At 35.2% G+C, this 13,384-nt stretch overlaps 1 protein-coding gene across 2 annotated transcripts in view; it reads right to left on the reverse strand.

Moving 5' to 3' along the window:
• Positions 1 to 1,707: 1,707 nt before the first annotated feature.
• SBF2 (SET binding factor 2) overlaps positions 1,708 to 13,384 on the reverse strand; it is a 266,379-nt gene continuing 254,702 nt past the window's right edge. For both annotated transcript variants that reach the window (XM_063289456.1, XM_063289454.1), the window contains 4 exons: positions 9,654 to 9,847; positions 7,784 to 7,871; positions 6,583 to 6,714; positions 1,708 to 4,051 (listed from right to left, as the gene is read on the reverse strand). In XM_063289456.1, the coding sequence (XP_063145526.1) occupies positions 3,953 to 4,051; positions 6,583 to 6,714; positions 7,784 to 7,871; positions 9,654 to 9,847 (513 nt within the window). In that variant the 3' untranslated portion in view covers positions 1,708 to 3,952. The remainder of the gene's footprint in view (positions 4,052 to 6,582; positions 6,715 to 7,783; positions 7,872 to 9,653; positions 9,848 to 13,384) is intronic.

The raw sequence follows: 13,384 nt of genomic DNA on the forward strand, positions 1-13,384 counted from the left end.
ATCAGAAATTTCCACACATTGGTTTTCAGTTGCCTTGTTGCTTGCATTTGTTCTCTTATGTTCTATTTTATGAGATCCAGCTCTGACTTGTTTTCATGCTGGTGATGAACTCTCGACTGTGCTATTATAAAACTGAAAACAGAAACAATCCATTTTAATTGATCATTAATATTTACTCTTGCACACTCCTTTGACATCAAATAAAGTTCTAAAATTATTTTTCTTTTTTGAACTTTCTGGAAATCTGATTCCTGTTACTGATCTGCTATTTGAGATACAGTGTTCTGCCCAAAATCTGTGAGGAATTCTTCCAAAAAATAATTCTTAAAACAAACATTTTTATAGAGCTTGTATTTCTCAAATGTCTTTTCTTTTCAATACACATTCTGCAAACTTTTACAGGTCCCATAATGTCTCTCTCTCTGCCTTGTTTAGCTGCATTCTTTTAAATATATTGGCAACCTAATTTCCAGCAAATTTCAGAAATACCTCTCTTTTCCTTTGCTTCACATTTGCTTCCTACTATTTCAGGAATCAGCAGCTTTAACTGAGACTTCTAGCTGCTTGGAAATGTTTAAATGTGCCATCTATTCATCAGATTCTTTTGCTTCTTTTCATACCATGTACCATATGCTATTTTTGCTGAAAATATTACTCAACCGTCCAAAGTAATTTGATGCAGTAAATAGTCCAGATTATACTCACTGTGCTGCATGGGGCTTTTCACGAAATGAAAAAATCCTCCCAGTCATCATTAACAAAACAACATTTACTTAAAAATATTATGCAGATAGCACTTCCACCACCAAAAATTGTATATAACCCAAAACGACTCCTTGCCTTCACAGGTTTTAGCTGCTGGTAATAGATCAGCTTGCTTTTGGTATCAGCTGCAACAGGTTTCTTGATTTGGGAATTGCAGTGCTCATCCTGCTGAACTTGAGGGAGAAGTCCATGAGGTGGACCAGATGCAATGGCTGTCGACAAGGAAGAATTCCCCTCCCTCACCACGCAGGCTCTCTTTCATCCCCTTCTCACCTCTGCCTGGATATGAGCTGAACTCAACTCATCACATTGCTTTGCACTGGCCGGACAATTCATGACCACTTGAAACAGATATTAAGGAACTCGTTATGCAAGGAGGCCTTTGGTTTAAAAGTAACTCTTGGTCCTACGAATATCAGTGTCTTTCTGCAAAAAAAGAAAAAAAAAGGGGCGGGGGGCGGGATGGGACCTAAGAACTGGAAAATTCTAAAATTGCTTCCCCAGACTGGCTGTCGTGGCCATATATAACATAGGAGAAGCTGGAAAACAGTCACAAAACAGCTACTGCCTTTGCTGTAAGAGAGTAACTTATTTATTAAGAGAAAACCAGTAAGTTGCGTGTGCTCATCTGGCTAGAAACTGTGAATTATACAACTGACTAGTAATTCCATAATAACCAGTTAGCACAGCTATGCTCTTACCATACAATGTCTTTACTGATATTTCAATTTAATATGCGTATCATATTTAATTTGCAGACACTGCAGTGGCAAGAGGAGTCTATTTCCAGACAGAGTCCATGAGTTCTTCCCCATGAGAAAAGGTTTGCTTATTTTTCTTCCCAAGGACAAGCTACAGTCAGGTGTATGAGTTTTCCTATGACAGTTCCAATAACACGTGAATAATCAGCTGCTATTATATTATTTGTATATTGTAGCCATGTTTATGTTTCGTACAATTTTTATTTATTCAGTCAACACAGAATGAAATACATAGCTTAACTTTTCTAGGCAGATAACTGATATGGCCAGTCTGTGATATTCATGGAATGTGTTGAGTTTAACAATGAAAAAATAGAGCAAAGAACAGTTTTTCACATGCAAATGGCATTTGTCTGTACAAAAATATGAATTTTATTACAGGATAACTTGGGATACAATTATACAGTTAAAGGTATGGTATTAACTACTCCACTGGGTAAAGAAGGAATGTTTTCATATGAAGGATCTTCATTACAAGTTAGTTAACAAATGCTAGTTATGGAACATACATAAAATAATTAAAATTCCTAGTTAGAACTCTATGAGTAGTGTATATTTTAACAACTTTAAAACAAACACAGTCATTATTATACAAAGCACATAGAAAAGTACTTCATATACAAAGAAAAGTACATGAATGTGCAAACACCATTTTTTCACAGGTGGTAATTTATCAGCTGAAAATGCTAGAAAAATCCTTCATTTCTTTGTTTTAGTTTGGAAATCCAAATATATTTAAAAAAGAAATATTTCCTATTTCATGTATTGTGAAATCTATGTTCACTATTTATTAGAAAAATAGGGAAAATAGTGGTTTTTTAAAAAAGGTAAACAATTCCAGAAACTGAAATCCTATAAATGAAGTCAGTTTGTTTAGTCAATACTGGCCTGATTTGCACATAATGCTAAACCATGGTTTAATGTTAGAAGGAGGAGCTGCAGAAAGCTTTGGACATTTGTGCTCCCCTTTTCTTTTCCTCCTCTAACATAAGCAAGAGAAGTACACTGACAGCTCTTGATTTAGTTTTGATAGATCATAATTTAAAGTTTATAATAATAAACTGTGGTTAATCTTAACTCTGGTTAGTAAAAAAAATAAGCTGTTTCAAAAACTAATGGCTTGTTGCAACCAACCTTAGTGAAGATTAATCACTGTCCAGATTCAGATCTTAGAACTGAATTTAATCCAAAAGCTCCCAAACCACCAAAGGAAGGGATTTGTTCATCAGTCCAAGGTTCTCTGTGAGATGTCCTTATTCCATTAAACTTTGACTTAGCATTACATGTGAACTCAGCCATTAACTTACAAGTGACGTCACTAAACCCTAGAAAATACTGGCAAGTATAAAACAAACAACACATTAATTTGATTTTAACATATTAGCTTTTTAAACAAAACATACTATCTTTCTAGGGTTGTTACACTCAAAGTCACTGTGTTGCAGCAAGAAAAGTTTTTATTTATTTTGGTTTGTAAAAAAAATTGTCAGAGATTTTTAAGATGAACAAACACATTGGCAAATGTTAAAAAATCTAAAAACATTCTTCCAATTTATGTGCAAAAACATGTAAAGTATCAAATTACATCACATCAAGCCAAATTATGTACATATCATTATCTTAAATTGCTGTTACCTTGCTAGCATTTTGCTATAAATAATTTACTTCTCTCCTTCAAAATGCCTGTTTTCAAAGATTTCAGTGCAAGTGTTTGTTTTGTTTAGTGCATTTTTCTTCTTTTTACAATGAGCAGAACAGCACATAAGTTAATATACAACTTTTGTATTTCTTAGAATTTTCTCTTCCCAAGGTCTGATCTTGGTTTCCATTGATCTACTGCCTCAGTTAAAGAGAATACAAAGTATTCTTGAATTAACTAGTAGAAAAATGGCAAGATATTTCTAAAAACAGAATGTTCAGAAAGCAAGTGGCAGAAAAGAAAGGTTTTTTTTAAATTATGGTGCCTTGAGTGTGCCTTTTTATTGGTCGCCAGGGTTTGAAGGTTTAAATAACCTCTTTCTCAGAAAACATTCCTAGCCTGAATATGAATCCCTTTTTCTAAAATAGGAAGCTAAGAAGATTAAGGATAAATAAAGGATTGTTTAAAAAAACAAGTGTTCAGAATTATTCTCTTGGATTATTCATTCCTATGTTTAGAAAAAAGCCATCCTACTGGGATCACCTAGCATGGAATTGTGTTGAAGATAAGATTTTCTGGGCAATGAGGTTAGATAGTGTCTTCCATATGGAGAAAGTCATTATATAAATTATCAACTGAAAGAAATATGTTCTGAATACTGTGGCTGAAATATAAGGCGGCTTGAACTGCAATAAACAATTCTTCTCGGAAGCAGAGTTATTCAGGCATACCAACAGATTTGTCTTTTTTTTTTTTAACGATGTTGATAGCAAAAATAAATTCCGTATTATGCATCTGAAATGCAACTCTGTATCCGGTCCATCCACTGGTAGGCACTCTGTGCATCTTGCGCACAAAAATTATACACTCGTTTACTTGTCTTCAGCTGCACAATTAAAATTAAAAGATAAAACCAATGTTAATTTTGGAACATACTTGATTTCCATACTTCATGAATCCTATTGTCATTACAGTCTTTGCAGCAGCAATGTTGCTCTCTGCTGTTCTCAGGAACTCCAAAAGTCTACCATTTGGAAAAGAGAAGCATGTCTGTAAATGCATGGGAAGTTTGCAATGAGGACCTGCAAACAAATCAAGACTTTCTGCTGAACTTTGTTCCATGCATCAGACATTTTCTTCTACTATTCCCAGGAGAGAGATAGTGTCTGATAACAGACTCACCTGCTGCAAGGAGAGAATTGGACCCTTACACATTCATTGTCTGATCATACATTTTATCTATTCAATGAGTTTAATATTTGTGGATTTTGTACTTGTCTGTGATCACTACAATAGTATCACCAAAGCTGAAAGATCCCACTTAAAATCTATATATGTTACATGCATGTTATTTACTTACTTACTTACTTACTTACTTATTTATCTATCCAATTTATCACCGCCCATCTCCCCCTCAAGGAGGGACTCTGGGCGGTTTACAGTATGTTGCAAAAATTAAGGTGGTGGCTGTGAGATTTCAAGTTATGCAACCCCTGCAAGGCAATATAGCATTATGATATCCGGGGGGCAGGTGTGGTAGGTGTCTAGGCTTCTGATGCATTTTACGTTTTAGGGCAATTCGGTGAGGGATTTGAAACTGATTTTTCTATTTATATGGCTGCCCAATTCAAACATGACTTGGGGTGGCGTACAAAATCATTAAACAAAATTACAAAAGAAAAAACATGCATATCACTAAAGCAAAGCTAAAATAATTACATGACAATCAGGAATAAATACATACTCTGGTTCACCAACTAAGAACTCTACTTATGCTTTTCCCAGGCATTTGGGAAGAGAGCCAGGTCTTAACTGCCTTTCTAATGTCCTGCAGGGTCAGGGCCAACCAAATACCAGGGGCAGGTTGTCTTAAAGGGCAGGGGCATGGTGGAGTCCCACCTCCTGGGTCTTACACGGTGACATTGTTTTGGTGAAGGGACCTGGAGTCTGCCATTCCTTTTGCACAGGCAGCTATTCTTGGGAGAAGGTAGTCACAAATAACATTATGAAACAATTTACTGAGGACTGGTGGGACTTTTGAGGTAGGCACATACAATGTTAAGGCTGCATATAATCTTTTCTTTAAATACTTAGGCTGGGATTCTCCTCTCTTCAAGCAGCCTTTAATGCTGAGGCAATCTGGTTCCTTAGAAATTACTGTCCTTTCCTGTACTGAAGAACATTCTCTTTGATAATGGAGTCTAATATGCATTACCTAGATAGCAGAGCCTAGGGATGTGCTACCAACCAGGTTAAGTGGAATTTCACAGTTGAAGAAAGCCAGGGAGAGGAATGATATATTGATTTCCAATATATTGTTTCAATCCCACCTTTTCCTCCAAAGTGCTGCTTAATTCCAAAGTGGTGGTTAGTAATTCTTTTATCTGCCTTTTGACTGCTCAAGAGCACCTATGTCTAATATGTGTTAAGCATTAATTTGTTTTTCTTCATCTAGTCCAACCAATATCAAGCACTATTTTGCACAGTTTTCTGCAGGATGTTAAGCACTGGCAGATAGATAATATCTAGATCCCAGAGTTACCCACTGAAAAAATAGTAGTAGATCCATTTCTCAAGTTTTGGCGCATCTATTTGGGCAGTCCTACCATGCTTCCAAAACAACTAGAAATGGCAGATTTATTATTTGACATTATTCAGAACATATATATGTTGTTCAATTAAATATGTAACCAGACATAAAACTGACAGTTCCAGGAAAAAGTGTACAGCTCCAAGAGCCCTAAGGCAAAATAAATGTGAAAAGGCTGAAAGAAAAAATGGCTGATCATCAGCATGAAAGAAAAGGGAGTACTGAACCCTGGCTAAGTGTATCTATTTCTCCATGTCCTTATTGTAAGAAACATTCTACACAGATTCTATTGCCATTGTCTAGTGAATGAAGAGCAGGACTGAAGTTTGTGGTACAGCATCTGCTTTGCCTGGATCATTCCCAGGTTAAATCCTTAGTCAATCTGGGAAGGGCTGAGAAAGACTTCAATCTGAAACTGCAAACCTCTGCCAGTCAGTAGAGACAATACTGGGCTAGATGGACAAGTATGTGATTTAATGTAAGACAGCTTCCAATATTCCTATTCTAGAACATGGGGCCCTACCTTTGGCAAATCAAATGACATTAAAGGGGGTGTTACTTAAAATATCTAGCACCACATACAGTATAGAAGGACAATGGAGAGGTGTTGTAGTGGTGTACACTCTATGTGCAAATTACAATCACATCCTATACTGCAGCTCACCCCCACTCCCAGAAAAATTCTCGCAAATGTCCACTGTGGTTAATACTGGCTGAGAAAAATTAGGGAGTTGTATCTCTGCACATATTATTATGAGCACAGATTATGAGTACAATTTTTTGTTATTAGTATAAAGCAGACAGAAGTCTGGAGCTGATCTACTTACATCAAAGAAAGCTTTATCACTAGCATGCTTTGGGGCACCAAGAGTTGCTGAAGCAGGTATTACACTTTCTACTTCTGCAAGCTCAATGTGGCCCTTACAACAAGGATCTTCCATAGAATCGTAGTATCTTAGCTAGGATAAAAAAAAAGAAAAAAGGAACAGTAAATGTTAAGCAAAGAGCAGCAACCAGCATAGTAATATCAAAGTCTGCCATTATTGTATTTATTTTCAAACATCTGAATAATGGTACGTTGAGTAGCTGCAATTTACTGTAATCTCAAATTAAATGTTGTGGACAATTTTTAATTTCCTAAAAAGTCAACTCACCTCTGCATAAAAGAGTTTATATAGCAAATATAAAGAAGGGGAAGACAAAAATTAAGTTAAATGGGATGCTGTTGTACAGGGGTGTTCTGGATCATAGCCTCTGAACAATTTTGAAAGGGTTAGTTAGTTAATAAAATGCCTTAATAAGAATACTTAAAATTATAAATCCGTTCATAATTCGTCCTTAAAGATAGCAAAGAAAAAAAAATCCAAATGATGGATAATTGGAATGCTCATGAGAAAATGTACAATGTAATCTTCATCTATTAATATTTTAAAAATAAGCATCACTGTAAGATAATAAATAATTTGTTAATACTGTTTGATTAAAAATTAGCATTCAAAAGTACTATTTCATTATTAATGCCCAATATTAATGTAATAGTTTTAAGATTAAATTTACAAGGAAGTTTAGCACCTTTTTTCCACATGGCAGCTTGAGAAAAAAAACGAACAGCATAGAAGTACTGTGCTCGTGTGAAATTTGAAGTACTTTCTCAGAATCATTTCTGAAGCATGCACAGCCCTAATACTCATAGTACCTACTTAATAATCCTAAATATTTAAAAGTAAGTTTTATTTAAAGCAACAACAGAGTCTTGAAAGTCTGATGGTTGAAAAAATGATGCAAAAATACAATGAAATAATAACATAAATTAAAATAAACTTAGAGCAATACATATCCCCTCATCCTTATGATATGGGGAGGGGGGGAGAGAGAAAGAAGGAAAGAAAGAAAGTCAGTCTCAGACGCAGAAAATTGGTGGGTGACAGCTACTTCAGGGGTTCTATGCCCTGCTCTCCTTGAAGAGCTGTACAAAGACCCTAGTTCACAGGTTGCACACCTATATTACAGACCATTACCACACTTTACCTGGTGTTTTGTAACATCTAGCACAAACCAACGTGGTTTCCAACCCTTCAGCAAAGCTCCTCTTTTGTAAAGGGTACCTTCAAAAGATCTAGAAGAAAAAGAAATATATATGCATCTTATTTTAAGCAACTGAATGTCATAAAAACATTGATGTATTAATGATTACTGTTAATTCAGTTAAATTCATAGGACAGAACTTAAAACAATTAGAAGAATATGCACGAGTAAACTTTCCTATTAATTCACTACTAAAGTTATATCCATTACCTCATCATCAATATATCTGTTTTAACGTATCAACACAGTCACTGTAAAGTTGTGTAAAATGTTTAAAGCTTGAAACATTTCCAGCTTGAAGTAGCTGTTTCAAGAATCCTTAGCAGGATGTGTGAAGTGTTTTGACATTGTGTGACATTGTTTGGTTTTTAAAAAGTTCCTCCTCCAATGTGGAGGCTTGGTGAGTGCACAAGTCATAGGCACAGGTTGCCATTGGCGGGAGCTAGCAGAAGTGAGGAGCCGGTGAAGTGTGATAGCCTTTTTGGAAGAGATGACATTAAATGCCCTGACCTTAAATGCTGATTACCAGTAAGAAATTGTGTTTATTAATTTGTGGATGCTAAAATTTTAACATTACTTTGGCCTAAAGATTATAGCATGTTCTTCTGACTTTTGCATACACAGCTCAGGCTGGATTTATACAGCATCATCAAGCTTCTGACGATACCAGATTTTTAAACCATTATTCTTGCCCTTACTATTTTAAGGACTCCATGTTTATAATCCTGAAAGCGAGTTTGGACGCATTTGGGGTTGCTGCAAAAATTTATATTTTTGATTGATCTGGTTTACTCCTAAATCATGGGAGATCAATGCTTTTCTTCTATCTATTTAATTGGACTTTAAAACTTCTTGCTTGTATAATTACACAGTCTAAAAATATTACTGGAATTATAATGGAGGGTGGGTATAACAGTATGGTATAAGATTCTGTTATGTGCAGGTGATATGTAAATTGACCAGCTATATATGTGTAATCCTATATGTGTAATTCATTAATTCATAAATTTGGTATTCTGTCTGATTGCTCTATAAATTGGAGTAAATCAGATTTGATGCAATTGAGTCATAGTAACAATTTTGACAAGTATAAGGATTGGGGTTTCAGATGGTATTCTGACTCCTTTGTTTATCTTGGTATAATTCCCAGAAAGTTTTCTTAACTGATGAATATGAATTTACCCCTGTATTCAGACAAATGAAAGATGATCTCGACTGAAAGTCTCACATTCTTTTGAATGTTTGGATTAAGATGAATGTGTTTAAGATTAACTTAACTCTTAAGGTTCATTTAAATTTTGAGAGCCCTTCCTTTGATTATTACATCACACTGTTCTATCTATCTATCTATCTATCTATCTATCTATCTATCTATCTATCTATCTATCTATCTATCCAATTTGTCCCCACCCATCTCCTCCCATCAGGAGACTCTGGGCGGTTAAATATGTCTGTGGAACACTGAATACTTTTTTGTACAATGGTGTCCTGTGGCATTTTCTTCTCTTAATTAGCTTGATATTATATGTGCCCCCAGAATTCCTAGACAGCACAGACAAAAGCCAACCCATCTGGAGGGCACTATCACTATTTTTCACTGTAATATATCTGGCTTATAAATAACCAGATTACCATTCTGGATTAAGCTGCAACTGAAAAAAAAAAAGAGAGAGTTTTAATAAAGTATTTTTTTTTGTGAGTCAACAGTTCCCAAAATCCATTTGAAAGAAAATGAAAATAAAGCAGATATAACAATTTTGCAAATGTTTTAAGAAAACCAGACTTGTTGTTATAGTCTGATAATTCAAATTACCTATTTTCATCATTTTTTGATGTGAACTGATTGTACAGTGTTGTAACTCTCCTTTCCACACCATTGGAAGGTGAAATGTTGCTGTTTCGTTCTTCGCCCAAGCCACTGTCTGGTAGATGTAATATAGACCTCTTCTGACAAGAGTGCAGGTTGACAGACATTATTGCTGAAGAGCCAGAAGGATGTCTCTGATGCTTTAACAGATAACATGACATTGTAAGGGGCTGAAAAACATATCAAGTGGGTTAGCCAAGGATCCAAACAGAAACACTCTGGTTCCTTTTCAGTGATGGCTTACATCTCTCCAGACCTCATGACAGAAATCCAGAGGTTGAATTAAACACTTTGAAAGATGAATTGCTATACTTGATTTCTTGCAATAGAAAAGTGGTACTATATCTAGCATGTAAATTTTCCAAAATTAAAAAAAATGATCTAAATAAAAAAAATACTTTAAAGGAAGTGTAAAAATAATTTAGAACTTATTCAATGTTTGTGGAAATGTATTTTTGGTATAAATCTCTTGTTTCTAGCAATTAGCTTTGATTAGCTAGAACACTGCAATGTGATTCAAACGAATGCTAATACATTAAAATAGCCTGAATAGATACTGTTTCTATCAAACTAAGAAAGAAAGAAAGAAAGAAAGAAAGAAAGAAAGAAAGAAAGAAAGAAAGAAAGAAAGAAAGAAAGAAAGAAAGAAAGGACCCAAAAGATCTGAAGAAGGGTGGAATAGAATCAATGAATACATGCTGGGGAATGAAGACGTAGGTCTAATTATGAATGAAATGGTTAAAATTTATGTCAGAAAATATGAATTTGTGATTTATCTAAGATGTTGGGAGTGCATATGAAAGTAGGAAGTCATATGTTGGTGATAGTTGTGTGTTATGCTCCAAGTGAATGGTGCGAATGAAAAAAGCAGGGATGAGTTTTAAGAAAAGTTGTGCAACATTCTGAGTAAGTACATGACATTTTGGTATCTGCTTACATAAAGGTTTCTTTGTTTTGAATATGTGATTTAAGCAAAAATTAATGCTTACACATGGAAAGAGAATCCAACAAAAAGCATGACTGATTTGATTGTTTAAGATGAAAGAATAAAATATTTAATGAAGGATTCAAGAGTGATGAAGTGTGGGATAGACCTCTATTTGGTTATGTCAAGAGTGGAGCCTGGGAAAAAATGGACATGGAATAAAAGGAAAATGAAAGACATGGGGATGAAAGTAAAACAACTTCAGAAAGAGAAACTTCCAGTCCAGTGTGGAAAGCATTTGAAGACAGATCAATGTTCCAACATAATGAATAGAAAGTGAATGAAAGGAAAGAAGATGTTGAAACTGCTTGAAATAGAATAAAAATAAAAAAGATAGTTGCAAAGTATGTAGTAAATCCCCCCCCCCAAATAGTTAAGATTAAAAGAAGCACAGAAAATGGAGAGCTGTTTTGATGAGGAAAAAACTCACTTTGTTTTGGAAGTAGATGAAGAGGGCTAAACAAGGAGCTTCCTGCAGATGAGTGGGATTTAAACAAAAAGAGATGCAGTTACTTGGGATGAAACTGAAGTAAGAGAAGGTGGAAGGAGTACTTTAGAGATTTGTATTTAGTGATACATCAACAGTGGAACTGAAATGAGCTATAAATATTAATGTCCAAGAAAAAATGAGTGGTAGTGTAATTTGTTTAATGTGTGTAAAGACCACATTTGTGCCTGATGGCTGGAAGAAAGCAATTATTGTTCCCCTATACAAAGGGACGGGTAACAAGGGTGGAAGCAAAAACTATGGGGAAAGGGAGTTATTTGTTAATGTGTTGAGTAAAAGGGCACAAGAAGTGACAATGAACAAGGTATGGAAAGTGCAGTGGGGCTTTATGCCAGGCAGGAAGTGCAGAGACAGAATTTTGCCCTTCAGCAAAGGAGGATGTGTGATGTTCCCTCGGTTCTTTAATATATGGAGGAATAAATGTATAAGGATTGGTGATAGCTGAGATGGGTTGGTTTGGGACATGAATATATGTGTACATTTTTGTGCAGATAATGCCATGTTGTTGGCCGAGAATCCAAATGATTTGCAGGCAATGTTAGATAGACTGTATGATGCAACAAGGAGTATAGATATGAATAATTATCTATGGAAGACCAAGCTACTCCATTTCCACCATATTTACATTCATTATGAAAACTATAACAAGTAAATGAATTTGGGTACTTTAGCAGAACGTTTACTGAGGATGGAGGAAATGGACTAATAAATTTTTAAACATGTAAATGCTGGAAGAGAGTGGGCAGTATTTGGTTTGGCAGAAGAAGTGATAATGGCTGCATTTAAGAGCATGCTTTGCCTGCTTTGTGACATGAAAGTGAAGGTTAGCATAAAGCAAATTGAAAGCAGTGGGAATAGGACACTTAAGAATGTGTGGGGGGAAACAAGAAGAGTTTGGATCAAGAATGAATGGGTGCTGAATGAATGTAGATGAATACTAAAACGAATGACCAGTAGAAAATAAGTACATTGAGGTGGTTTGGTCATTTAATGAGAATGAATGAGAACTGAATCACAAATATAAACAAATATATGATAAACACTGTCAAAAAGAGAAGGGAGAAGTTTTAAAATGAGGTGTATGAATTGGAGTATGGATATGATGGAAGCTAGAATGATTTGCAAGAATTATTTTTTATTTTTCCTTATCTCAGGTCTGTAATTTCTTTAGTTTACTATTTCTTAGTTCTTCCCTGTCTTTGCATAATCTCTGCATGCGGAGTATGTATGTATATAGTAGGTACATAAGAAAAAGAGGTAGTTACGGAAGTTTTTGAAAACTAAAAAGAAAACCAAGTGGTAAACAAAATCCCAGTTCTGTACCCACAAACAGACAAATGTAGATGAGGAAGCAACCTGGTCTTCACTGATTGGTGAGCATGGTTAGCCTTTATGAAAGTGATTTATCCCATACTGAGGGAACTGGATAAATCAAAGGTCAAAAAAGAAAAACATCTGCATAGAAATGGTGGTTAAAGCCCGAAATGCAATCTCACATGTAAGAGATGACTCTGATTATCTTTCAGGGTGCTGGACATAAGAAATGTGCCATTACTGTACTATTCATTAACCAATTTTTTTATTTTATGCGACTGATAGTATACATTGATTCCTTTGCATTTATAGTGTATATTCTTAGTCACAATGGTTTGGACTCATGAAAATGGAAGGCTGCTCATGTACTTTCCCCCCCATGTTTCTCTTTACTGCAGCCCTCCACATGCCTCAAGCAGGGCTACTTCCCCCGTCTCCCTGCAAATTTCTTTGCCTTACCCCAAAGGACTTCACAGTCTGTCAGGTCCTTGTACTGAGGGGAGCCATTTGTATAAGTCTAGGTCAAGACCATGTTTCATGGTTTAACCTGGGTTTATTGCATCAGCCACTAACTATCACATCATTTAGTTTTTAAAAAGCTAAAAACTTTTTTTAAAAATTAAGATGCATACTGTTGCTGGTGGGATGCAGAACTACTGTCAGGCGCATTATCTGGCAGGATAATCATTATTATTCCATTCTGGCATCAAATGTGAATCCAGTAACGTTTCTGAGTAGACATATACTATACATACATACATACATACATAGATGTATATACATACATATAAGTATGTTAAGAGTACAAAATTCATACACTGCTATATTCAATAATTTAATAGTGCTACATATAAGTGGAATTTTGAGACG

The sequence above is a fragment of the Candoia aspera genome, chromosome 1 (assembly GCF_035149785.1).
Source record: "Candoia aspera isolate rCanAsp1 chromosome 1, rCanAsp1.hap2, whole genome shotgun sequence".
Taxonomy (NCBI): Eukaryota; Metazoa; Chordata; class Lepidosauria; order Squamata; family Boidae; genus Candoia; species Candoia aspera.